This window comes from Phycodurus eques, chromosome 2 (genome assembly GCF_024500275.1).
Source record: "Phycodurus eques isolate BA_2022a chromosome 2, UOR_Pequ_1.1, whole genome shotgun sequence".
Classification (NCBI taxonomy): domain Eukaryota; kingdom Metazoa; phylum Chordata; class Actinopteri; order Syngnathiformes; family Syngnathidae; genus Phycodurus; species Phycodurus eques.
Genome location: NC_084526.1, coordinates 40,573,966 through 40,598,697, shown reverse-complemented (window position 1 = coordinate 40,598,697; position 24,732 = coordinate 40,573,966). Strand labels below are relative to the sequence as shown.

The following is a 24,732-nucleotide window of genomic DNA, read 5'->3' as shown; positions in this document are numbered from 1 at the left end:
GCCCTTTTGCAATAATTGGGGTCATTTGGTGTCGACTTCATTTTTGCCACGGGAAACGTAGTTACGGTTTCTTTCTTTGTTATACACAACAAATTGATGGATAACTAGTTTTGAAATCAGAGTTCAAGGATATTAGTTTGTTCAGTTACTGTAAGAAGGGGTTTGGTTACTCCGAAATGCTTGCAATATTGAAACATTATTCTTTATTACATATGACCATTTGAAATTTTGTTACAGATTTTAGCAACAAGTGCTGCGTGTGGCCCCTGGGCCTTGTGTTTGACACCCGTCTTTTCGAGCCTGTCTCCATGTGTCATACGAGTCTATCTATTAAATCTTTTAAGTTCATTAGAAAATCTATTAAACTTGTCCACAATTTTAAGTCCATCGTTCCAATTTGTATCAGGCTTGCGGCCGTCATTTTTAGGGTCACGACCCGAGCGAGGCGGAGTCTATCCCAGCTGACTTTTGAGTGAGAGTCACCGGCCAATCGTAGGGCACGTACAGTCTAGACAAACAACCAATCAAACTCTCATTCACACCTATGGACATTTTAGAATCTGTGGCTCTCACAGAACTAAAACAATGCTGAATACTTTTCTTTTTCAATATTTTAAGCAGGCTTTTAATGACATGAGATGGCAGATAAAATACAAGAGCTGTCAGCATAGTAAATGTAGACTCCTGCAAGTTGTACGATGACGTGTAAACAGCAGCAAGTAATAACCCTACATTTCTGAAACAGCGCCAGAGGCAAATTATGGATTTCCAATTGCACAAGACGATCAAATGACAGCAATGTACAATATCCCAAATGGCTGGGTGATATTTTGCTACACCAATTAAAGACGATTCTTTACACATTTTCAAGATTTTAAGATGTTCAAATATGCTTGCCTTTCCATATTTGCGGACAGAATCAAAATCGATGCATAGAACCAACTCAGCAGTTGCCAGTACAAATCACCAGAAATATTTAGGACAGGTTAGAAGATATAGCTCAGTGAGAAACAAGGAAATGACCCCCTTTTAGCCATATTGTTTTTTTTTATAGACTACATACTTTAGCCATTAAGTACTTGACAAGAGAACAGTTAAGTCTAAGCCTACTTGCATATTATATTCTTCCTTGAAAAGTATAGAGTTGCATTTTATTTGACTATTTTCAGGGAAATGGGTAAAAATAAAATAAAAAATAAAAGCACTGTAACGCCAATGATTAGGTTACGCATAAACACGACCTTGATGAATGCAATCAAGTCTGGCAACAAATTGCACAAAACAGTTGGACTGTTGCAGTAATTAAAGTGAATTTTTTTCTCGCATAAATGCAACTAAGAAAAAGCGTCTAATAATAACATGATCCTGATTAGATCAAAAAGCTTAATGCTGTTTCCTCCTATGTGAAGTTCCTAATTCTTACTTTATGCGTGAACAAATGAATCAACACAGACCAAATTGAGTCAAACAGATGCATAGTTAAATACAACAATTACAAGGACTAGTAAAAAGATAATGGAAAAAAAAAAGAAGCTGGAGGCAGTGAGTTTAATCAAGTCTCTCCTCGACTGCCTGTTTGCTGGAATTGGTGGATGTCGTCGTGACGGGAGACAAACAATTGCTGCCTTCCTTCTCCTGCTGCCAAGAATACAGGCGGTTCGAGGGGTGAACTGTGCGAGGTGGTTTTGGTCAAACATTTCAAGGCCTCCAGATGAAAAGGACGAGGGGGGGTGGGAACGTTGGCACTCAAGAGGAGATGTAGATGCGATACAAGATGCCAATGATGGTCGCAACAATGGCTGGTATCACCCATGTGGTCCAGGAGTTGCTGGGGTGGGGGTAAAAAAACAACAACAACAAAAAACTATTACTCTTACAATATTTTATATTCATCAAAGGTGATGATGTGATAACAAACGAAAAATACACTACTTAATGCAGTTATTTCCCTCTTCCAGAATTATATACATGATCTTATTGGTGCATACTAACACAAAGCTACATTATTTGTAAAATCACAGGTAAAGAATATAAAGGTATTCTAAAATGCGGCTGGAAGTTTGATGACTGACCACGACTCTCCCGAAGTGACGTTTTCATCCTGCGGCGGGAATCAGAAAATAAAAACAAAAGACATTTGTAAGTGATGTTTCGTTTGGAACTCTATGAAGTTAGATTATGAGAATACTGTTCTTACCTTTGGCTTTTCCTCTCTTATGTCATCCTGCAAAGACAATCGGTGCATTTACATCACCGGTGGCAGAACACGTGACAAAATGTGCACTTTACACTCACTGGCCACAACATTACGTACAACTGCGTAATCCAATGTGAGCCGATACAAAAGCTGCATTATATAATATGTTTATTTTGACGAGACTGTCAGAGAGGTATTTAACATGGTTTGTTTTTTTTGGTTGTAGTTTGTAGTGGTATACAAATATCCTATATCATTATTGATATAACTTGATCTCATTAGATTGTGCGGGTGTACCCAACGTTGTGGCCTAGAAGTAACGTGCATCGTGAAAAGTAATCTCCCCATCCAGATATCAGATATGGAAAGCATCATGGAAATATGCTGGTAAAAATCACACAGACAATGGAGAAAACTAATCATTTAATAGTAAATACTAAATATATTGGTTTTGTGTCAAACTCAAGGCCCGGGGGCCAGATCTGGCCCACCACGTCATATTATGTGGCCCGCAAAAGCAAATCATGTGCTTGAACTGCCATGATTCTTGCTAAAATTTGTAAAAAAAAAAAAAAAAAAAAATGGTCATATGGAATAAATATTTCCAACCATGTTTTTGTTACCAAACCTCTTTTTACAATACAGTAACTTAAACAATAGTATTACCCTTGAATTTCGATTTACAAACTAGCCTTCGATCAATTTGCCGTCGATGTAATAATATAAGGAGGTGATTCAATATTTATATGATTTCAAAGTCTTAACGGTCCTCTGATAGAAACCATAACTACAATGTGGCCCGTGACACAAATGAGTTTGACACCCCTGGTATAAAGGCATACCTCACAGTTCTGACCTTCGAAACAAGGCTGCGGTCTTCTTGTTTGGAGTTTGCATGCCACCCCCCCCATGCATGGAAGCTTCGCTCTGGCACTGCTATATGAAGCTTACCTTGTGAAGCTCCCCGATGTAGAACTGCTGCAGCATCTCTCTGGCATCTGTGGAGTGACCCACATCCTCAAAGCTCTCTGTTCCATCCGTACCGGCCTGCTCCAGCAGCACCTCCTCACCCCCCGGGTGCTTATAAAAAAAAATAAAAATCATAAAAAGGGCCACGGTTCAGTAAATGTCAAACAGGGGAATTGAATTGGGCGTCATTTTATTCCCCTGTTAGGTCACGGAGTCTGGTTTTTATAATAATGACCCTCAGACAACGTTCAAAACTAAAGGTGACAGACCCGTGCAGCCCATCGCTCCCAAATTGTCAAATTCACTTCCTTTTGAGGGACCTCTTCAGTAGACATTTTAAAAACAAATGCAATTAAAATCATTTGTTTACAAAGGCATTCATGAAAACTAGATTTATTTATATTTTGAATGTATTAACTGTAAAACGTAATCTGTGATTATATATGTATGACTGTATTATATAACTTTCCGAGTTACTTAGTGAGTCCTCTTTGTGAAAAGATATATTTTTGTGTATACTGTAATCCATCCAGGGGGGGGGGGGGGGGGGGGAAGCAACTAATCATATGCATTAGTGATGAAATTTAATTGTATTATTCACCATTAGTGACAGGCTCTAAGCAAAGTTCATTTCTGAACATTGAGGTAATAATCAAAAGCTCAGTTCAAATCAATACACTAACACGTTTATTAAAACGTCTTGTGAATAATGTATCACGTTGCAAACGATAATTAACTGCGTCGCTTAGTTACGCGACGTCCACTTGCTCAACATCGCACTTTTACCTGCACAGGATGACCGAAAGAAACCTTGCCAGGCGCGCATGCGCAGTCTGAATAGCCAATGGACGTCAAACGTCATTTTATGACAAGGCGAATCCTCGCCAAATTCCAGGAAGTAGCCTTAGCCGAAATGAAAATGCTCGAAGCAAAAACGCGGTTAAAGAACAATGCAGTTCCCCCAACAAATAAAAATGAAATAAAATAAAAAAAAATACTAAAGTCTACTTTTAAAGCTGTGCCTCACCTCTTCGAGGAAACGCGTAACGTCATAAACTTTATCGTGGATAATGAACCATGTGTCGCTGCTCATGTTGTGGACTCGTACATCCTCTAATGTGTAGTGCTGGACATCATCTTTTAGGCTTTTGCAGTTGTCTTCGCCATTAGCAGGTAGGTCGTCTTCGTTTCCCATTTTTTATTATTATTATTTTTTGTTGTTGTTGCTGCAAAGGAACAGGCCCGTCAATGTTGGGGGTCGACTCAAAGCCACTAGCTCCGTTTAAAACGCGCTCCCACTGCGGACACGGCTAACAGCGATAAAGACGTCGTAAGAAGGATGACAGCATAAACTTAAGCATACAAAGTTATGCTTTCAACTCAAAACACTCCCACCCCCGCACATCAGCAGATAAGGGGCACCACCAATGCCCTCCGTGCTATTTGGCAACCGTGCAAACCGAGCAACCTCGACAGCTAGCCAATCAAATGGGGGCTTCTCGAGTCACAACCAATCAAATTCAACCACTTGATGATCACATGACCGAGAAAATGTCAAACTTGCGCTGCCATTACGCATACTTGATAGTCGAGGCTCCTCAGACATTTGCATCAAATTGTCGTTTTCGTTCATTTATGGGGTTATTCTAATTTATTACTCTACAATTCATTTCTTAATCTGTACTTAATCTAATTTATTAGTCTCTATATATTATGAACCGGAATAAGTAGATGTAGTCGAAATATATATTGTGAATGTTGTCTTCTGCGTCTTCCGCAATAACAAGTTCAAACAAATAACTAATTTCTCTCCTATTGACCGGCACAACATTGCAAAATGTTTGAACAACTTTGGACATCGTTATAAAACAAATAATTCATCTCGATAGTTTTAACATCAGCAACATTTAATCCGTGTTCTGTTATTTATGTTATGTTATGTATGTTACTTTACGACGTAACCTTTCACCGAGTCTTTCAGACTTGCCCTCGCCCTTTAATTGAATTTTCCAGTTTGACGACATCATGGGATGTGCATTGTTTTCTTGTGCATAAAGGGAAATAATCTAAATGTCTACCTCACTGCCTTTCAATGGTCGGTGATTATTTAAAAAAAAAAATAATAATAATAATTGATGATCCCCAAGACTTTTTGGAAAATACTGGTCTGACGAGACAAAAGTTAAACTTTTTGGAAAGTGTGTGTCCCGTGACATCTGGCGTAAAAGTAACACCGCATTTCAGATAAAGAACATCATACAAATGGTAAAATATGGTGGTGCTAGTATGAGGGTCTGGGGCTGCTTTCTACTTGAGGAACTGGAAGACTTGCTGTGATAAATGGAGCCATGAATTCTGCTGTCGACCCAAAAAAAAATACTTAAAAATGCGGTTCATGCTCGTAAACCCTCCAGTGTGGCTGAATTACAACAATTCTGCAAAGAGTATTGGGCCACAATTAATCCGCAGCGCTGCAAGTGACTCATTGCAAGTTATCACAAACACTTAATTGCAGTTGTTGCTGTTAAGGGTGGCCCAACCTGTTATTAGGTTTAGGGACCAATCACTTTTTCACACAAGGCCATGTAGGTTTGGATTATTATTTTTTTTTTCACCCTTAATAATTAAAAAAACTGCATTTTGTGTTTACCTGTGTTGTCTTTGACGAATGTTTACATTTGTTTGATGATGGGAACAATTTAAGTGTGACAAACATGCCAAAAAAATAAGAAATCAGGAACACTTTCTCATACTAGTGTCGACCAGTAGAGGGCAGCAGTGCGCTGAACATGTCCAGTCGGCCGACATTCCGGAAAAAGAAGAAGAAGAAGGAATAGCAATGGCGGCTACCTTGTCTGTAAACATTTGCGTTCGGGTGACGAACGTGCTTTCAAAGTAATAATTTCTACGGCAGCCACGCAGGTTTGGATATTTGATAACAACCCCCGTTGTTTTCATTTTATTTGCGAGTTAGATATATTCAGCAGCAAAGAAACACGCGTTAAGCTTTCTGGCGTTGTTCCATCTCAGGGCTGGTAGCTAACCAGCTCGCAGGCTATCGCTACTCTTTGCTATGTATTTTTTTATTTTAATTGTTTTGATCTCTGTCATTAACATGATAGAATGTCGTATATAATTGAATGTCGATTACACAGTCCATAGTACCTTTTAGATTCAGTTGTGAAATACTTAAAGGTGTATGTATTTCCCCTCGCAGATAATGGATGACGATGACTCCATGCATAGACTGGAGGGGACTGATCCCAAAGTCCAAGTTGGAGGACTGATAGTCAAGAAGAAGAGCGCTGCTGCAGAACATCATGTTTTTCGGGCTCCTACCCCGCGCACCTCTCTGCTGGGCTTGGATCTTCTGGCGGCTCAGAAAAGGAAAGAGCGAGAGAGTAAAGAACAGAATGAAGTCGGTGGCGAGGACGGAGGCCGAAAAAAATCCAGGGTTTCCTCATACAAGGACTGGGAGGAAAGCAAAAGTGATTCTGGTTCTGACGATGAAGATGATGAAAAGAATGGGCAGGATAAAAAGGAGAAGTAAGTGCTTTACACAGCACATATACTCGTATAATAAAACTCTTCTTCTTATGTGATACCTTAAAGGTCCTGTATTTTGCCATTTAGACCCCCAAAGAGTGACTCTTTAACATGAACTTCATATAAAAGTGTCCATTTCATAAAAAAGCAACACCTTGGTTTTGTAATACGAGTGCCCAGAAAAGGCCCCTCTGACAGCTACTTCTGTTTGACCCAGTTTTGTATCCGCTTTGTCCATATTTGGCTAAGACCTCCCGCTTTCCTCTGATTGGTTGCCTCTATGTAGAAGACCCACTTGTGACAGCACGTGTCTGTTACGTCGACCGCTGGCTCGGGAGCGGAAAGGGAAGGCGGAGATCTTGGCTAGTGACGTAGATAAGCTCGAGAAATTTGAATGACCTGATTTCAGGCCTCTCGGCAGAAAAACGTGTGGAACTCAGGAATGCGTGGAGGATTTTAATTCGTATTTCACGTGTTAACTAAAGCACCATACAGATAATATTCCATCCCAAATACTAGAAAAGGTTCGTTTGGCAAAATATGGCACCTTCAATAGGATCAGCACGGCTTAAACAATATAATCATGAGGAAAACTTTGAACGTCAAGTGTATAACCTGTAGACCAGTGGTTCTCAAAGTTTGGTGCGAGTACCACACGTATGTGGGAGCTCGTAGTTGTATGCCCAAGAATCACTGAAATAAATACAAATAAAAATGTCAACATTTAAAACATAAAAAATACAAACATTAAAATGGTGCTTGTAGCTACGCATACAGACGGTTGAAACTTATATTTTTAATCCAGTACAGTACATATTTTTACTTTTTCAGTACATTACAGTTTTTTAAGTAGAGTTCTGTTGTATTTAACGTTCAACTTCAGTACAATACATTTGCATTCCATTTCATTTACTTCTACTTTTCGAGAACCACGGCTGTCGATGATTGTCTCTGTACTGTTTGTCTTTTCACCACGCCAGCCGGAAGTACCGTACGAGTGGCTCAGAGACGCCTTCCAGTCCTGGAGGGGTCAGCGAGGAGTTCCGTCGCCGTCACGAGCAGAGAGAAAAAGACAGACGGGAGCAGGGCGTCTACGTCTCCTCCAAAGATGACAGGAACAGAGACAAAGACAAGGGCAGAGATCGGCGGAGTGAAAGAGGTGATTTTGAAGAGATCGTGTTTTGGTTAGGGGGGCACCTAAAATTCAGTCACTGGAACTTTTCAACTGAAAAATATTTGGCTGAATCTTTATATTTTTATTTATTTATTTTTACCACCCATATCGCCCAGCCATGCTTAATGAATGTTTTTATTTTGTAATTGATTTATTCTTTGAAGCATTAATATTGATTTATGCAATTGCAATGCATTGGTTTTAGTTAGGTTAGTACAAAGTCATAGCCATAAATACAATTTGACAAATAATTGGCAGAATAATTTATTTCCGCATTTGTTTTTTTGGCCTTGGTTGACTCATTTTTGGTTTTCGGTTTTGACCAAAAATGTTAATTTCGGTACAACCCTAGTTTTTGTAGCTAATTGTTGGCTCTCAGCTGTGATGTTAACATTCCTTTTTCTTGTGAGATACCCGAGAGGGCAGCTCCAGCAGCCGCTCGGATCGTTCGCACCGCAGCGAGAGGAGTGAGCGCTCACAGAAAGATGGCTGGTCGGATCGCATCAGCCGGGGCAGCAGGCGGGATGAACCGCAAACACCACAGCAGCGCCCCAGAGGTATTTTATTCTTCTTCTTTTTTTCTTTCTTCATTTTTCACACTATAAGGGGTGGACAGTGCTAAACGTACATGTGTGCAAATTGTAAAATGCGTATTGATAATTATAGCAAGCTGTTTAAGCATTTATGTATATCATTGATGGAAATCTTAAAGTCCATGTACTAATACACTCTTTGTTGTCAGTAGTGAAACAACAATAGTAACATGACTAAGGCGCACAAGTAGAATGACTCTGTCTTTACACTACTGTATGACATTTCTGCATACTAGTTGGACGACTACATCTTGGTACTGGGGCAGAGGACCGGAGGGGACTGAAATGAGGCTAGATTAAAATAATGCTGGCAGTTTGGAAGCTGCATATTGTCCCTTTATGCTTGATAGCAAGGATATCAAATACATGCTGAAATGGTTTTCCATATATCGTAGAGTAGCACTTGTGCAAATCACAGGGCTGGTCCATATTGTACCATCAGCAATCATCTTTTTTGACACGGTATAAAATTGTCATATATCATCACAATATTGAGACTATAGTGACTAGCAAATATGTTCCATTCACGAAATAGAATGGTTAAACAATAAGCCTCCTTGTTGTATGGTTTTACATCTTTGACTATAATGTATATCTAGTGTAAATAAAAACATTATTATTCTTTTAAACAGATGGTTCTACGCCTTCGCGCTCCAACTGGGAAGAAGACGACAGCGGTTATGCTAGTACACGGCATTCTCAGTGGGAGTCTCCCTCCCCGGCTCCTTCTGCAAAGGGAATCGGACCGCTCGGAGCGGAGTCGGCACTCGGGGCGAGAGAGCGAGAGGAGAGACAGGTGAACGTGTTATTTTGGAAACATACAGTGACTTAAAAGTACCACTTTCAAAATTCATTCCATTTGGCAGTGATAATGCATCTTGTCGCATTAGCATCTTGTGGTGCTGTATATAAAATGCTGTCCTTTGCTTTAACCTATATTATTTAATGTTTTTTTTTTTTTTTAGGGATGTCCCTTTACAACCTTTTACTTCTGATCCGATACCGATATTGCAGCCTTGAGTTTTGACCGATACCAATATCGGTCCGATCCGATTTCAGCAATACTCATACCTAATTTACTTATTTTATAGCAGTTGTTGGAAAGGGCTTGAACAAGTGATATTACTCAGACAGAGAACAACAATCAGCAACAGTAGGTATGAGAAAAACTGACCCATTTATTATTAACCAATGGGTTACGTAATGTACCAATATTCATTATTTTGAGATCGATAAGTGCCGCGGTTTCGATGCTAATTTTCGTGAGCGCATCAAAGGTGCTTTTCATTCATTGTGTGTTAGCTTTGAGCTAGAGATTTTTGTGAACAAAAAACGAAGAAAGAAACTAAGTCTGTGACATATTTGAACATTCAATAAATGTAATTTTGTTGTTATGTCTGTTTAGTTTTACAGTAATCTTCGACTGGAGTGTCAATAAACTACTTTAAGCAAGCAACATTCACTATAACTCCTTGCTACTATGTTAGCCCTTTAGCAACTTGTTGTTGTGAGCACGTGGGCTGCGCATGCCGTCCGGGCGCTGCTGGATAGAAGTGCTGGAACGGAGCATGAATGGAGTGCTTGTCTAAGCGTGGTAAAATCAGAGATTTTAGATCCAGTCCGATCCGATCCTTTTTTTTTTTTTTTTTGCGAACATCGGACCGATTTCCGATCTCAAAGATCGGATGGGACCCCCCAAATTTTTTTCACACTCAGGTAAAGATTATTTGCACATGTTGTCTCATTCCTTACAATGTAATCTCTGCTCTGACCTCAGGTCAGTGAGAGGCCGTTACGCAGATGACACACCCCTACCCACCCCATCCTACAAGTACAACGAGTGGGCCAATGACCGAAAGCATTTAGGTTCCACACCTCGTTTATCCCAAGGAAAAGGTAACAACAATTGTCCACCCCTCCAAACCCTCAACCAAAGTAAAAAGGAAATATTATTGTAAGCCATTTTTGACGAGAGATTCCTTACTAGATTCCTTCCTTTTTTCTTTTTTTTTTTGTAGGTAAAAAAGACGGTGGGACTGGAATTTCATTTGACAACGAGGACGAGAAAGAGCAGTGGGAAGAAGATCAGAAGGTTGGTTAATTGAGCATGTTATTTTTATCAAGGATGGACTGAATTACATTTGAGAACTCGCCGATACCAAGTATTAAAACTGCATGATATTGAAAAAAAAGAACATTGCAGTTTTTTTTTTGTAACCCTGCAATATACATAGCAATTTGAAAAAATACTGCATAACATACCCGTGACGTGAAAACCAGCACACATTTCTAATTTTTGTGTGTGTGTGTTGTTTGTAGAGTTTATAATATCATAAAAATAAGAAACCGAGTTATTTGTTTGAAGTCTGCCTCTGTTTAAATGCACTGTAGTATTTGAGCAAGTAAGAGTCCAGCCAGACATAAATTTAGAATCATTTCTTTTCATGTCCAGTTATACTGTATAGTCATTAGCACATTCTAAACACTATTCATATGTTTTTATTCAATCTGTTAATTATTTATTAGTTATGTTACAAGAAGATAAGTAGATAAAACTCTCGGCTGTGTTGTATATTTTTGCATGTATATAGTATAAGTTGCGCATAGTCACCATTGACTAATTGTAATTGATCCACTGTTATCAGCAAGCCGACAGAGACTGGTACATGATGGACGAAGGATATGATGAGTTCCACAACCCCTTCACTTCCACGTCTGATGAATACATCAAGAAGAGAGAGCAGATTCTTCAGAAGCAGACTCAGAAACGAATATCCGCGCAGAAACGACAAATCAACGAGGTAACTTAACTCCATAGCATACTGTGCAAGTGTTTATGTTGCTTTGTCTTGCTAACAGGCTGTTTCTCTGGTAATAGGACAATGAGCGTTGGGAGACCAACCGTATGTTGACCAGCGGTGTGGTGCAGAGGCTGGAGGTGGACGAAGACTTTGAGGAGGACAATGCTACAAAGGTTCACCTGCTGGTTCACAATTTGGTCCCTCCCTTCCTGGATGGAAGAATAGTGTTTACTAAACAGGTGAAGCAAGATTGGCTTGGCTTCGCAGAATGCAAATGAGCTATTTATCTAAACCTTTTGACTTGAATGTGCGCGTTTGCCTTGTGACCGTAGCCAGAGCCCATCATCCCTGTGAAAGACGCTACCTCCGACATGGCCATCATCTCGCGCAAGGGCAGTCAGCTTGTTCGTAAACACCGTGAGCAGAAAGAACGCAAAAAGGTAGGTCGCTAATCCAATTGAATCGGTTACACATTTATTATAAGGAGGGGTACCAAGCTGCTTTTTATACTACGACTACACTGTGTGTGTAATCAGCATAATATAATAATGCAATATGTTTTCAGGCACAGCACAAACATTGGGAACTGGCAGGCACTAAGCTAGGGGACATCATGGGCATCCAGAAGAAAGAAGACGATGCTTCTGGAGGCCAAGAGGTTGGCGAGGATGGCAAAGTAGACTACAGGTTGGTCCGTCCGGCTCGTTCTTGGCATTTCACAAGCCAGTGACCCGTGTCTTACTCTCAGATCCGCGGTGTTCATTCTTCCGACCGTTTGTCTTGATTTAAATGAGGTTTCCTTCTCTCTTGACTTTATAGAGCAGAGCAGAAGTTTGCAGATCACATGAAAGAGAAGAGCCAGGCCAGCAGTGAGTTTGCCAAGAAGAAAACCATTCTGGAGCAGAGACAGTACTTGCCTATTTTTGCTGTGAGGCAGCAGCTTCTTAACATCATAAGGTACACAATATACATGCATTCCAAACCCGCTTCACGCCACCTCAAAGATTACATTCCTCTACTGAAGTTATATGATCAATTGTGTCTTTCAGGGACAACAGCATTGTGATTGTTGTTGGCGAAACGGGCAGTGGGAAAACCACCCAGCTGACGCAGTACCTCCACGAGGATGGCTACACCAGCTACGGCATGGTGGGGTGTACTCAGCCCCGCAGAGTGGCCGCCATGAGTGTTGCCAAGAGAGTCAGTGAGGAGATAGGCACCAACCTAGGAGAAGAGGTAAAAGGCAAACTAGCCTAACTAGCTGACCTCCATGTGATGTTTGCACCCTTTTGAATTGGCGGTGTGCTTCGGAAGAACACGCTTGAATGAACCTTTTTTAACCATACTAACTTTGATAAATATTCTGATAACAATTCTTAACACCAAGTGAAATTGTAAATCGATGCCTAAAACAATATGGAAGTGCGAATGCAAAAGCTGACAAGCACCATTTGGACTAAAAAGTGGAGCCATGGTTTGGTTTGATGGTGAGTTTCCTAACCCTGCAAAACCGTACAACTCCAATGTAAAACTCTTTAAAATAGAGGTTTTCTTTCAGAAATTGAAAAGTGCTGTACGCGTTTTACTCCAGCTAGCGTCATCAGAACTTTTCACGAGCCCATATGTATTTACGTCGTTATTACCTCATCATTCGTTGTTTAATTGTGATTTCCCGTTAACTTTCTGCTAATACAGCTTCCTCCCACATTCCAAAATGCACGTTAATTTAATTGAAGACTCTAAATTGCCCGTGAGTATGAATGGACCAGTCTATATGTTCCCTGTCATTAATAGGCGACCAGTCTAGTGTGTAACACGCCTCTCACCCAAAGTCAGCTGGAACGGGCATCAGCAAGGAAACACTGTCATCTAGTGGAAAAAAAGTGGAAATTTGCCAATTTGCCAAAATGACATTAACATTTAACATTTAAAATGTATTTCTCCTTTTAAAAATATATTATTAATATGATTATATAAACTTAAGGGAAAACTTAAACTCTCACTGCAGTATATTATTTGTGTTCCACAGCACAGAGAGAATGAGATGACAGATTTTTATTTATTATTTAATTTTTTTTACACATTAGTCCGCAGCAGTACTTGATCCGTGATCCTCCATCAAGATCAGCTACTGCTGCCTCATTTACTAACTGTTTATCCACGATACATAATTATTATCAACATTGTTCCAATGGATTGTTAACCCCAGAAGAGGGCCAAAGTCCATGTGTGTTCTAGCACATTTAACTCATAGAAAGGGTTGTCGTGTATCGCACAGGTTGGCTACGCAATTCGTTTTGAGGACTGCACGTGTGAGAAAACGATGATCAAGTACATGACGGACGGTATCCTGCTCAGAGAGTCCCTGAGGGAGTCCGACCTGGACCACTACAGCGCTGTCATCATGGACGAGGCTCACGAGCGGTCTTTGAACACCGACGTGCTGTTTGGTCTGCTCCGCGAGGTCAGTTCACTTGTCCCACGCTTGGCCTGTTTTCGAACACATGAAGGCGTCCTTGCACGTGGCGATTCATTTTCTTGTTCTTTTGTGTTTTCTACCAGGTTGTATCTCGACGCACAGACTTGAAACTCATTGTTACTTCGGCAACAATGGACTCTGACAAATTTGCTGCATTTTTTGGCAATGTACCTATATTCCACATTCCGGGAAGAACATTTCCAGTGGACATATTGTTTAGCAAGGTTATACACTTGTCCTTTTTGCCTTTACCCTGTCAACACTACATTGATCATTGATTGACATTTATTTGTTTTGTTTTATTTTGTTTTGTTTTGTGCTTTTTAGACTCCTCAGGAGGACTACGTGGAGGCAGCAGTGAAACAGGCCCTGCAGATCCACCTCAGTGGATTGGTCGGCGACATTCTCATCTTCATGCCGGGCCAGGAGGATATTGAGGTGAGGGACGAGGCAGTTAGATACGGGTGCATCTAAAAAAAAAAAAAACTTCATGTATTTCAGTCGTTCGAATCAAAAAGTGAATATTATATAGAATTGCGATACACAGAGTTTCTTTTTTTTAATATAATTTTGATGATGGCCTACAGCTAACAAAAACAAAACTTTCCATCTCAAGAAATCGCAACATTACACAGGAACAATTAAAATGATTTTTAATATAGAAATTAGGTAGGAATTGACCTTCTCTGAAGTATTTTCATGCGTTTAATAAAACTATGATGTGAGTTTCACTTTTTGAATTGAACGACTGAAATAAATGAATTGTTCTACAATATTCAAATTTATTGAGCTGCACCTGTACATACAATTGAATGTCATGCAATGCATTAACTGTATCAAATATCATTCTTGGTATAATGCAGTGCACCTTTACGCACCTACTAACTACAACCACAACAATAAACATTGCGAGATTAAAAGCTCGTTATCAGTTAAAACTAAACAATTTGACCTACAACTGTATTGGATAAGGTGTACCTAATGTCATGGCTGCTGATTGAAAGGTTTTCTTACGTAATAATCAATATCCTTTTTCATGTAGGTGACGTCAGATCAGATTGTGGAACGACTGGAGGATTTGGATAACGCCCCTGCTCTGGCTGTGCTCCCAATTTACTCTCAGCTGCCCTCTGATTTACAGGCCAAAATATTCCAGAAGGTTTCTTTTATTTATTTTTTTCCCCCACTTATTGCACGTTTTTTGTATGTTGATTGGGTTTCCCATATATTAGTCAGCGTTAGTTCAATAGAGACAAGTGATTAAAAAGGGTCAGAACCATAATTTTTCACCCTCTTAGGCCCCAGACGGTGTTCGGAAATGTATTGTTGCTACAAACATAGCAGAGACTTCCCTCACTGTGGATGGTATCATGTTTGTTGTGGATGCTGGATACTGCAAACTTAAGGTATTCTCGTGCTTCAGATCCATCGTAATTACAGTAATCCTCCAATGTAATAGGATATGTTATCGTCCACACTTTTTAACAGGTGTTCAATCCTCGAATTGGAATGGATGCGCTACAAGTATACCCCATCAGCCAAGCCAATGCGAACCAGCGTTCTGGACGAGCAGGTCGTACAGGACCAGGGCAGTGTTACAGGTATTGATTCGATCCATTTTTTAAAATATTTTTTTTTACTGGACTGATGAGCTAAAACTAAGCTTTATTAACAATATATTCAACAATATCTTCCCACCCAGGCTCTACACTCAGAGCGCCTATAAGAATGAGATGCTGACCACCACCATCCCAGAAATTCAGAGGACCAACCTTGCCAATGTGGTCCTGCTGTTGAAGTCGCTGGGTGTTCAGGATTTGCTCCTTTTCCACTTCATGGACCCGCCACCCGAAGACAACATGCTCAACTCCATGTACCAGCTTTGGATCCTGGGAGCTCTCGATAACACTGGTGCGTGAAAAGGCTTGCGATATTAGTGTGCATTGCGTTGTATTGGGTATGCGGCACAATCTCATACTATCCACTTTGAGACCATTTTCAAAAATTGCGCCTTTACAGTCATAGACCATCATTTTCACAACGTTGAAATGTACACCACACTAAGCCACAAACAATATTAGCTTATAGATACGTTAATAACTCTCTGAAAGTGTCCATCAAAACTTTGCATTATTGTTGTAGAGGCAGATTTTTTTTCTCTTCCCCCTCTAAAATATGACTACATTTTGAATGAGCGACATGATTTCTCAGTTTACCTTCAAATGTTCAGTTCCTAACTGTGCTTTGATTACTGTCATTCGATACTAAGGTGAAAAATCAAGGAGTAGAATTGTTACAGTATGTATAAAAAAAAATATTTTTGTACTTATTGCAACAATTCTCTGATGTTTTTTTTTTTTTTTTCTCTTGTTGTTGACTGGATGTATGCTTTCTTAATTGAACAAAAAAAACCCAACAAGAACAAAAGGAGATTTAGTGACATCTAGTGGTTTCCTTTCAGATTACATCCAATATAATAATCCTTGTCATAGTGTTTTCTCATCCCTCCTTTCTCAAATTGTGGAGTTGTGACTTTTTAAACTGTATAATTTTAGACAGTGACTGTAACATGACTTATACCATGATGTCCAGTGAAGGATTTTTTTTCAATGCCAGGCCTCACATATTGGGCTCCAATGCCACCAATCAGCCTCATTTTGAGATCAAAATAAAGTACTGATCATCTCTTCAAGATATCCCCCTCAGCTCTGCTTGGGTCGCCTTTTAATTCATGTCGCTAATGATAAACGCAGCGTCGCCAAACAGGTCTGGATGAGCTAGTTGCTTAGAACTCATCTTGTACATGCTCATATGTCAGACACTAAATGATTCTTTATGTTTGATTCAATCTCCGTGCTCTCAGGTTCCTTGACGCCGACCGGCCGCATGATGGTGGAGTTCCCCCTGGACCCGGCACTGTCCAAGATGCTGATCGTGTCCTGCGACATGGGCTGCAGCGCCGACATCCTCATCATTGTTTCTATGTTGTCCGTACCGGCCATCTTTTACAGACCTAAGGTGCTTGTCATGTTTTAGGTCATTTTGTTTGTTGAAAACATGAACTCTATCTTAAACTAAAACCTAATTTTTCCAAATAGGGTCAATGTCATATGTTTTCACAAATCGATACTATCGGTCTGTCCCCTCGTTGTCTGTAATTTTTATGCATTATTAACCAATTTAAAGTGTTGAAAATGGATTGAGAACAAACTAAATCATCTTACTTAACATAAAATATCGTGCAATTTCTAGTTAATTACACTTGTACTCCTGTAACAGTTTTATAGTACTGTAATTTCTTGTATATAATGCGCACCCATGTATAATACGCGCCCCCAAAGTTGACCTCAAAATTCTGGAATACCCTTCTACCTACCTATTTATAATGCATTTTTAACAATGCATGTTTTGCTTCTACGCATATGATCAAAACATGAAGTATCTGTATTTTGTTAGTTTTTTTCAAAGAATTATTCTGACGTTAAGTACTTTATTTGAACATGTAATATTTTCTTTTTATTTACTTGTTCTTATTTTGAAATTCACAGCCCTACCTTTACAGTATTTAGTCAATGAGAAATCATACAGTTGTGCTTATCTGTTTGATTACCCAGTCAGAATTTGTAAGATGTCCACAATTCTTTAAAGAAAACATGAAGGGCCGAGCGAAACACATTTTATTTTAATGGGATTCAAATTAAACTGTCAAGCATTTCAGAAATGCATTATCATTAAACAAAACATAACCATAAAGAAATTAATTATGGCTGTTGCTCAGTCATCAGTCATATTTAATAATAATATTTCCCAGGGTATTTAAACTTATGAGCACAACTGTACATATATGCAATCATACGTACCCCTGTCATATTGTAATAAAAGTGTAGGTTACACCTTTTTCATAACCACTAGGTGGCGGTGGCATATTAGAATGAAAGTGTCCACCTTTCTCATAACCTCTAGGTGGCGCTGGCATATTGGAAAGAAAGTGTACATCTTTTTCATAACCTCTAGCTGGCGGCATACATTTATCAAATGTGAAAGTTTTTTCCATTTTCCCCTATACCTATGTGTAATGCGCACTATTGACTTTTGACAATATTCTTTGGTGAAAAGAAAGCACATTATAGACAAGAAATGACGTTAATTGTATTGTTTGAAAGACATACCATATTGTAAATGTTTTAATCTAATATGTTTTAAAGAAATACAGGAGACTAGATACTAATATATGAATACAACACATGCTTGCGTCTATCTGCAGGGCCGTGAGGAGGAAAGCGACCAGGTCAGGGAGAAGTTCTCCGTGCCAGAGAGTGACCACCTGACGTACCTCAACGTCTACACGCAGTGGAAAAACAACAATTACTCCAGCATCTGGTGCAACGATCACTTCATTCACACCAAGGCCATGCGCAAGGTTGCACTGCCACTCATTCTGATCACAATGGATGAACACTCACCTCACATGAGTTTCAATTTGTTCAGCTTTGCAGATAATATTTTTATTATTATTAACCATCGCAGTAACAGCTGTGCTCCCATGTTCCACTAGCTATTTTGACCAGATATTGTATCTATATGGCAAGTTTAAGCATTTCTAGCTTTTACTTTTGTTGTTTTGGGCTATTTCCTCGGAAAGAGGCGGCACTGTACCCTCTCACTTTAAGGCTACTTGAGTATGTTAATGTGATGATAGTATGGCGATGATATGATAAGAGATGAAGTGAAGACAAAAGTAGAACATTTTGTTTTTCCCAAAGCCTTTGCCCTGGTCATAGTTTTACCAAAAGTAAGTTTTCAAGCGCATGAAACAGCAGCCACCCAATTGTTCGACATTGATTTGAAAGTGTTGACTGTTTGCTGAAGTCAATGTACGGTGTTGTGTGCCAGGTGCGTGAGGTGCGCTCCCAGTTAAAAGACATCATGGTGCAGCAAAGGATGAACTTAATATCGTCCGGCTCAGACTGGGACATCATCAGGAAGTGCATCTGTGCTGCTTACTTCCACCAGGCCGCCAAGCTCAAGGTATTTCTCTTGGGTTTCTCTCGCGGTAATATGTCCGAGGCACCTTTACAGCAACATAATGACAGTGGTGATAAAACATCTAACCGGAAGCTTTAAAGTCTGAGGTAGTGGAAACCGTTGCACGTTATTAATCTTCTGGCATGTGTTCCCTCTCAGGGCATTGGCGAATATGTGAACGTGAGGACAGGCATGCCGTGTCACCTTCACCCGACCAGCTCCCTGTTCGGTATGGGCTACACTCCCGACTACATCATCTACCACGAGCTTGTCATGACGACCAAGGTGAAACCTCTGAACTGCAGAACTCCACCAGCATAGATGCAAATGATGATGATTTGGATGTAACTCTTTGCTTTGTCTTGTAGGAGTACATGCAGTGTGTAACTGCGGCGGATGGCGAGTGGCTGGCAGAACTGGGGCCCATGTTTTATAGTATCAAACACGCTGGGAGAAGCAGACAGGTAAGGCTCAACAAAACAGATGCTCGTTTTGTTCTGGGTCGGTTTTCTCAGTGTTTATCTTTGCACTAGCCACTTTTACGTTCACATTTCTTTCGTGTAAGCTGTCAGGCATTCTCAACTGTCTCACCCCGGAACCGCAGTGCACTCGTGATCCTCGTGAGGAAGTGCATTTCAGAGCACATTTTTTTTCGCACGAATAATTCACGACAAGAAAGTTTCTCTTGGCTTCACTGAATGCCAACTGACAGCATGACTAAGCAACCATTTAAAAATAATAATAATAAAAAAACAAAAAAAAACAAACAAAAGTGCAACATTTTTAAAAAGCTGATTTTAAAAACCCTGAATCATTTACATTCCGAACATCAGCACAAAGTTAGTTTGGTTAACAAATGAAGAGCTGGAATGCAAATCAGACATCTCTATCTTTAAAATGAGTTTTTATTTATGGTTTCCAGGTTAAAGAGGGTCATTTTTATTTAGGGTATTCTAAATACAACCCCAATTCCAATGAAGGTGGGATGTTGTGTTAAACATAAATAAAAACCGAATACCATGATTTGCGAATCATGTTCGACCTATATTTAATTGAATACATATATTTAATGTTCAAACTAATAAACTTTATTGTTTTTATCAAATAATCATTAACTTAGAATTTTATGGCTGCAACACTGTTCCAAAAAAGCTGGGACAGGGTCCTGTTTACCACTGTGTGACATCACCTTTTCTTTTAACAACATTCAAAAAACGTTTGAGAACTGAGGACAGTCATTTTTGAAGCTTTGTAGGTGGAATTCTTTACAATTCTTGTTTGATGTACAGCTTCAGCTGTTCAACAGTCCGGGGTCTCCGTTGTCGTATTTTACGCTTCATAATGCGCCACACATTTTCAATGGGAGACAGGTCTGGACTGCAGGCAGGCCAGTCTAGTACCTGCACTCTTTCACTACGAAGCCACACTGTTGTAACACGTGCAGAATGTGGTTTGGCATTGTCTTGCTGAAATAAGCAGGGACATCCATGAAAAAGACGTTGCTTGGATGGCAACATATGTTGCCGCCTGAGGGATCGAAGGCCACTGACATTCAATGTTGGTTTTCGGCCTTCCCGCTTACATGCAGTGATTTCTCCAGATTCTCTGAACCTTTTGACAATATTATGGACCGTAGATGATGAAATCATCTTGAGGAACATTGTCCTTAAACTGTCCGACTATTTTCTCACGCACTTGTTCACAAAGAGGTGAACCTCGCCCCATCTTTGCTTGTGAATGACTGAGCAATTCAGGGAAGCTCCTTTTCTACCCAATCATGGCACCCACCTGTTCCCAATGAGCCTGTTCACCTGTGGGATGTTCCAAACAGGTGTTTGATGAGCATCCCTCAACTTTCTCAGTCTTTTTTGCCACCTGTCCCACCTTTTTTGAAACGTGTTGCAGCCATAAAATTCTATGTTAATGATTATTTGCTAAAAACAATAAAGTTTATCAGTTTGAACATTAAATATCTGTGTTTGTAGTGTATCCAATTAAATATAGGTTGAACATGATTTGCAAATCATTGTATTCTGTTATTATTTGTTTAACACAATGTCACAACTTCATTGGAGTTGTGGTTGTAAAATTAAGAAATTAAGAGGCTAATTTGAAAAAAAAAATCTGCAACAGTGTCAATTGTGCAAATGCTCCAGGTACAGCCGGTTGGGGTCTGCCGTTCTAGATGAATGGACAAAAACTATTGACATCTTATAGAAAGTCTTCCTAAAAGAATGGAAGCTGTTTTCACTGCAAAGGGGGACCAACACCATAATTTTGTCCCTCCATCAATGCTCCCTTTTGTTCCTCTTATCACTTCTCTGTGCCTTTGTCACGTCCAGGAAAACCGTCGACGGGCCAAGGAGGAAATCAACAACATGGAAGAGGAAATGGCGTTGGCCGAGGAGCAGCTACGAAGCCGTCGCGATGAGCATGAGAGGAAGAACACTGGCAATGTGAAGTAAGTGGCCGACCGTCGCGCCGACGGTCCGCCACGGTCCGCGCCGATGGTTCCGAACGGCCGCCCTCCCCCTCCCCGCAACCCACCTCTCCATTCTTTATGCACAGCAGAGATAGAACCGTTTCATTTAGCCACCTCGCCGCCAGGCCGTATCCGCACCCCCTCCCTGCCGTCCGACTCTCTCACTCTTCATGATGAGCTTTTCTCACCTCTGGTCCCCGCAGACGAGACAAAAAGAAATAATATTGACTCCTGGCTGACCCCCATTACTGCAGCAATTTAAATTGGGCCACAGCAGAGCGCAGAAAGCGGGGGAACCTTCATTTTCAAATTAGACCCAAAAATTAATTTCACAGCCATTCCTGAGCTTTACAGAGAGAAAAATAGGCTTTTAAAGACAGATTTAAAAACTAACTTTATTGTTAATTAATACGCCGGTTTATCTGTGACCACGCCGGTGTGAAATGTGTTTAAAATAATCACACTGGAGGAAAGGGATTAGAATGAGATTTAGGCAGCAAGTAGGATGTGTGATGACTGTGGCGGGATCTCCAGGGTCTCGGCAGCCTTCATTGTGACCACCTCCTAATACTTTGTACGCCCTCGGGAGCCCACCGCTGCTGCCCAAGCACACTTGGCAACACTCCTTTTGTTTTGTGTGGTCATGCCAACTAGTGGAAGTGGAAGGTTTTTTTTTTTTAATCACTGCTTGAGGTGGAGGGTTAAGTTCCTTAAATCAGTGTTTCCCAACCTTTAATTAGCTGAGATAAAATGACAATGATAAATGATAGATAGATAGATAGATAACAAACTTGGAAACATATTTAAATAAGGCGTCGTGCCGCTGCAACACAGTCAACAAACCTGTTGGATGTGCTCTGCTACAAATCATTTTGCCACAAATGAATCTTCTTTGAGGCATGTTTCAACTCGCATAGTTTTTATGCCTCACTTTTTATAGCTGAGGCCCTTCTTGACCATTGGACGGAACCCCACCCGTGCTATCTGCACTAACTTTTAACTGTTCTGCTGCACTGTGCTTGGAGTATATCATACATTTTTGTTAAAAAAATGTGTGTGTATATATATTTAGATTTTTTTTCTACTCATAGCTTTTGTTCTATGGAATTCTATTAAACTCTCATGAGAAGAGGCTCGTGTGCGTGAGTGAGGTTGTCAAGCATCTGCGATTAAAGAAGATGGATGACGCCTCGTCCACTCGTTCTCTCCCTCTCATCGCTCCCTGATGGCGCTCGTGTATCTTTCTCTGGACAGTCTTCCAGTGATCCTCTCACCTTCTTTTCATTCTCCTCACACCCCTTCCTCCTTTTCTTGCTCCTTCTCCGAGATCCCTCATACACAAATTGTGTCTTTTGTCCACTTTAGGTCATTGAGAATCTGCACACCAGGAAGACGAGAAGAGGCCCCCATGACACCCCGACGCACCCCTTCTCGATTTGGACTGTAAAATCTCCTTGGGGGGTGGGGGGCTGGGGGGGTAGGGGTCATCCAGACCTCCATCACGGGAACCAGCACAAGGCAGCCATATGTAGACGCACCTGCAGTTCATGTACAGGCCACTAGGGAGAGAACTTGTATCAGACAAGGCTCATCAAAATTACCGCTCCCCCCCCCTCTTTTAAATGAGCTCCTTCAGTGATGAATCCAGGATGGCTACAGTGTGATGTTACTGTACATTCACTAAAATAATTGACTTCAAGAACAAAATATTATGGGGCACTAGGGAGCCACATTCATCTAAATGTCAGATGATCTAATGTAGTTTCCATGTATTTGTGTCCTGTGTTGTTGTCATAAAGAGCTCCTCCACACGCTCAAGCACTGTTCACATTGTACATGTGTCACAAGTGTGGTCGCACTTGTATTGTCATGCTACCTGCACATAACACCTTTGCCTAAGCTCTTCTCCCCCCCCCCCCCCCCCCCCCCCAATCTTGTTTTTGCAACATGAAATAGCTCTGCAACACCGCCACATCAGATTAAATGCCAACAATGTTATTTTCACACTCAAAAGATTTTCCACATCCTTCTTGGTATGTCTTTGAATAACGTGACGCACACAAACTCAACTTTTCGGTGCGACAGATGAACTGGTCAGGCCCAGTGAAGGTCTTTTTAAAAAAAAAAAATTAAACATGGAGATTAACGGGCTGAGCGCTCAATCATTTGTGTAAAGTGAAATAATAAATGTTAGCTATTTTGTATATTCCAAGGTGGTTTGAGTTTGTATCCTATTTTATGGGTCTGTGCCTAGCAAGCATCTGATAATGCCAAAATTAGGAAAGGGCGTAGACAAACAATCACGCTCCCATTCGCATGTATGGACAATTAAGCAGCAGTTGACTTTGGACAGCAAACTAGTTGAGACTGCCTCAAATGAGTCTGACTGATTCCCTCCACTTTGCTTCATTTGCTACAGCACAAAATGGACTTGATTTTAACCTAATTGATTAAAATGCCCATCCCAAGTTTAGGTTTGCTTTTGGGCACGATACTATCAATTTTAAATAATAGCTTGGGTTTATCTATAACATATTTGCAGATTGGGCGGGACTGCGGACGACTGGTTAGCACATCTGCCTCGCAGTTCTGATGACCCGGGTTCAAATTCCGGCCCCGCCTGTGTGGAGTTTGCATGTTTTCTCCGGGTACTCCGTTTTCCTCCCACATCCTCAAAATATGTATGGTAGGGTAATTGAAGACTAAATTACCCGTAGGTGTGAATGTGAGTGCGAATGCTTGTTTGTTTATGTGCCCTGCGATTGGCTGGCGACCAGTTCAGGCCCGCCTCGCGACCCGAGTGAGGATAAGCGATACGGAAAAAGGATTGTTTGAAAATGGCTGACCACATTTGATCCAAGCCACTGTTCAGAGCCTAATATGTCCTCTGTGCAAGACGTGCGGAATTATGTCGCCTCAAGATTGAACGTCTGGATATTTCAGACAATGAGTGAAAATGTGTCGGTTATATTTCATCCTGTTCAAAATAAATCAGCCACAAAGGTAAATGTGTGGAGGTTCTTTTCCACTTCCTGGACGACTTGGCACTGATGGCGGGCTGGTACACTTGCCTGACTTTGGTCTGGGCAGCGTGAGTTCAGTTCCCACTCAGTGATGGTGTGAATGTCACTTTTGTATCATATATGTTAAAACTGTTTGTATGACCTCACAGTTCGATATTATTAAAATGATCTTTAGAAAAATGAAGTTGGTAGAATGGGCGGCACGGTGACCGACTGGTTAGAGCGTCAGCCTCACAGTTCTGAGGACCCGGGTTCAATCCCCGGCCCCGCCTGTGTGGAGTTTGCATGTTCTCCCCGTGCCTGCGTGGGTTTTCTCCGGGCACTCCGGTTTCCTCCCACATCCCAAAAACATGCATAAATTGGAGACTCTAAAATTGCCCGTAGGTGTGAGTGCGAATGGTTGTTTGTTTGTATGTGCCCTGCGATTGGCTGGGAACCAGTTC

At 40.7% G+C, this 24,732-nt stretch overlaps 2 protein-coding genes across 2 annotated transcripts; one reads left to right on the top strand and one right to left on the bottom strand.

The window, feature by feature from the left end:
* Nucleotides 1-587: 587 nt before the first annotated feature.
* LOC133416477 (cytochrome b5) lies at nucleotides 588-4,634 on the bottom strand. The gene is made up of 5 exons (XM_061703420.1): nucleotides 4,194-4,634; nucleotides 3,149-3,277; nucleotides 2,198-2,224; nucleotides 2,073-2,101; nucleotides 588-1,828 (listed from the first exon to the last, which is right to left on the bottom strand). Exons 1-5 carry the CDS (start codon nucleotides 4,359-4,361, stop codon nucleotides 1,747-1,749), a joined length of 435 nt encoding a protein of 144 aa, XP_061559404.1. The 5' UTR covers nucleotides 4,362-4,634; the 3' UTR covers nucleotides 588-1,746.
* A 1,354-nt stretch (nucleotides 4,635-5,988) lies between these two features.
* Nucleotides 5,989-24,409, top strand: dhx38 (DEAH (Asp-Glu-Ala-His) box polypeptide 38). The gene is given in 28 exon segments (XM_061670668.1): nucleotides 5,989-6,088; nucleotides 6,384-6,712; nucleotides 7,693-7,871; nucleotides 8,297-8,443; nucleotides 9,112-9,214; nucleotides 9,216-9,275; nucleotides 10,257-10,375; nucleotides 10,498-10,571; nucleotides 11,125-11,280; nucleotides 11,358-11,519; nucleotides 11,613-11,720; nucleotides 11,846-11,967; nucleotides 12,100-12,237; nucleotides 12,330-12,516; nucleotides 13,559-13,744; nucleotides 13,843-13,983; nucleotides 14,087-14,197; nucleotides 14,802-14,918; nucleotides 15,058-15,165; nucleotides 15,248-15,360; nucleotides 15,462-15,670; nucleotides 16,623-16,777; nucleotides 18,024-18,179; nucleotides 18,653-18,787; nucleotides 18,944-19,069; nucleotides 19,153-19,248; nucleotides 21,127-21,245; nucleotides 22,632-24,409. Coding segments are annotated over 27 exon segments (3,735 nt in total). The 5' UTR covers nucleotides 5,989-6,088; nucleotides 6,384-6,386; the 3' UTR covers nucleotides 22,714-24,409.
* Nucleotides 24,410-24,732: the final 323 nt, after the last annotated feature.